Genomic DNA, 3,088 nt, shown 5'->3' on the forward strand with positions numbered 1-3,088 from the left:
GGGGGCGCCCGCCAGCTCAACAGGGGGCGGGGCAGCGGCCATGTTGGAGGGCAGGAAGGGCCTAGTGGGGGGTAAGCGCGCGGCCGCAGGCCCGGACCCCGACACCCCATAATACTCACGCCTTGTCCACCAGCTCCCGGACTTTCCACATATTGAGCATGGCGGCGGTGGCGCAGAGCGCTCCCCGGCCTAAGTCCCCTCCTTCTCCTCCGCCGCCCGGAGCCCCGCTCGCCGCTCCCCGGGCCCCCGCCGCCGAGGCACCGCCAGGCCAGACCCGCCTCGGCTCGCCGCCTCCTCACCCCACAGCTCAACGGCACCTACGGACGCGGCGCGGCCCAGCCTCCGGAAGCCGACGCCACATGCCCGCAAGGCCTGCTGGGACGTGTAGTCCACTCCCAGGCGGGGAGCGGAGACCGCCGCTCTCGGCCTTAGCCCTCGCAAGGCATGCTGGGGGAGGTATTCCTCTGTGCCCCGCGAAGCTTGCTGGGAGTTGTAGTCCTCGTGAGGTAATCGGAAGAACGTCGGGAGTTCCTCGCAAGGCATTCTGGGAAGGGTCGCCTGTCTTCTTGGGAGATGTCGTTTCCCTCAGAGGGCAGGCGCTGGGGTGTCTGCCATGGCTGCAGCGTCGGGGCCCCCTCAGAGCACACCGCTCTCCTCGGAGCCCTCAGACCGGGGTGTCCCGTCTCCCGCCCCACGGGGCGAGACAGGCGCCCGCTCCGCTTGGAGGAGGCTTGGCACAGTTCGGTTTTTAATAGGTTTTTGGAAATAATGTTCACAGGTAATATCGAGGTGTTTGTCAACGGTTTTCAAAATTATTTTATCTGTTTATTTTTTCCACAGTTGTGGCAAATTAACAGGGGGGGGGGAATCTGACAATAATCATTCAATGAAAACTTCACAAAGCCCCAAAACTGGTATGAGCCAAATCAGCTGGGAGGAAGACTTTAATCAGAAAATAAAATGTGATTGATACTTAGATGCTCAGAAAAACACCATCAAAGAAGAAGATCGTGCAGGTTTAAAAAAAACCACCACCAACAGCCTGGTGTAGAGGGGAAAGGAAAGCAGCTATGCAAATTATATCTACATTTTTCAGTTGGAAGGGTGGGTAAAGATGACAAGAGTCAAGCCCCGTTGTCCTAGGTGCTCAACACACATAAATTAACATTGCCCCTGCCCCAAAAGTGCTTGCAATCTAAGTCAAGTTGCAACAAGTGATTGTAAATCTGGGGTAGAGATGATAAAATCATGAGGTTCCATAGGTTGATTATGTGCACTACTTGCTGGCTCATTTAACGGCACAACAGGTTTTTAGGGCAGGAAGGAAAACAAAATACTTATTTTACTGAATATCCACCAACATTTGAAATTGAATAAATGGGGACAAAATAAAATGGAGACACAGCTTTGAAGAACAAGGAAATACACTGAAGCAGGAGGGTATTTTTGGAGGAATGACACGGGAAAATAAATATTTTGCTTCAATATTCTGGTCGGAGTGTTTGCAGTAGGGACAATTGGCTAGTGTGCCGTTGTTCTAATGAATTACCAGAGCAGTCAAACTTAAAATGTTTATAACAGTCTGAAAGTTTTTTGAAATGCTGAGCACCTGCACCATTCATTAACGTCATTTGGCATGGTGGGTGCTCAGGATCTTTGAAAATCAAGTTGTAGTTGTATTCAAATAGGAACTGAAAAATACAGAGGAACTCCAAATTAGTAGGCCCTTTTGAAAATGTTGGGTTACGGTCAGACCACAAACCACTGTTATACATCAGATGAGCAACCAGGTAGTCTGCCGCCCCGTCTCATGCTCTAGTTACAACATGGCCTTTTCCTTTCATCCTACTTATGTGTATTTAATAGATTCTCCTGAAACACCTGCATGGATTAATTTCTTTTTTTAGAGCAGAGGTGGGCAAACTGGCCCGTGGGCCCGTCCTGCCCGGCCTTTGAGCTCCCGGCCGGGGAGGCTAGCCCCCGGCCCCTCCCCTACTGTCCACCCACAGCCTTAGCTCACCCTGCTGCCAGCACTCTGGGCAACGGGGCTGCGAGTGCCTCCGGGCAGCACGGTGGTGTGGCTGGCTCCGGCCGGGCCGCACAACTGCCAGACGTGCTGCTCTGAGCGGCATGGTAAGGGGGAGGGGAGAGGGAGGGGGTTGGATAAGGGGCAGGGGGCCCAGGGGCAGTCGGGGGACAGGGAGCAGGGGGCGGTTGGATGGGGCGGAGGTTTTGCGGGGCGGTCAGGGGACGGGAGGTGTTGGATAGGCGTGGGAGTCCCAGTGGGCCTGTCAAAGTGTGGGTGTGTAGATCGGGGTCGGGGCAGTCATGGGACAGGGAGCGGGGGGTAGGATAGGGGGTGGGGTCCTGGGGGGGGCGGTTGGGGCGGGGGTCCCAGGAGGGGGCAGTCAGGGGACAAGAAGCAGGGGGGGTGGATGGGTGAGGGGTTCTGAGGGGGGAAGTCAGGAGGTGGGGAGGGGGTGGATAGGGGGCCGGGGACAGGCTGTTTAGGGAGGCAAAGCCTTCCCTACCCAGCCCTCCATACAGTTTTGGAACCCCGATGTGGCCCTCAGGCCAAAAAGTTTGCCCACCCCTGTTTTAGAGCCATGCAAGAAACGACAAGGAGACAGGTCTACGCACAAAACAATTATATAAAAATAACTTCTGATTAAAATATGTTTTTAGCCTCCAGGCTTATGCATTATATATATATTATGGTCCAATAAGCGGTATCACATTACCTCTTTTGGCCATTTTTTCCCTACAGAATCCATGTGGAACTAGGTAGAAACATTTTCTTTAATAATGATAATTATCTTACTTAGATTAAAAGAAAATGGGAATTCAGGGTTAAGAATAAAATTCTGTATTCATGATTTCTTTTTTGTTTATGATTTATACATCACCATGAATATGCCTTCCACTTTACAGATTATTTAATAGCGTCCCTGCCCTCAAGGCATTACTTAGGTATTGAGACATATATGCAAAATAGTCCACTGAATACTTGACCAACATTCGGAAATAGGGACCACTACACAGTTAAGACTAGATTGTGGCACCTATATTGGAGACAAGTGCTTCATCA

At 52.1% G+C, this 3,088-nt stretch overlaps 1 protein-coding gene across 1 annotated transcript in view; it reads right to left on the reverse strand.

Moving 5' to 3' along the window:
• CLINT1 (clathrin interactor 1) overlaps positions 1 to 347 on the reverse strand; it is an 82,498-nt gene extending 82,151 nt beyond the window's left edge. Inside the window, exon 1 of the mRNA XM_026659425.2 lies at positions 120 to 347. Within this exon, the coding sequence (XP_026515210.1) occupies positions 120 to 160 (41 nt within the window). The 5' untranslated portion in view covers positions 161 to 347. The remainder of the gene's footprint in view (positions 1 to 119) is intronic.
• Positions 348 to 3,088: the final 2,741 nt, after the last annotated feature.

This window comes from Terrapene carolina, unplaced genomic scaffold (genome assembly GCF_002925995.2).
Source record: "Terrapene carolina triunguis isolate 2854851 unplaced genomic scaffold, T_m_triunguis-2.0 Scaffold629, whole genome shotgun sequence".
Classification (NCBI taxonomy): Eukaryota; Metazoa; Chordata; order Testudines; family Emydidae; genus Terrapene; species Terrapene triunguis.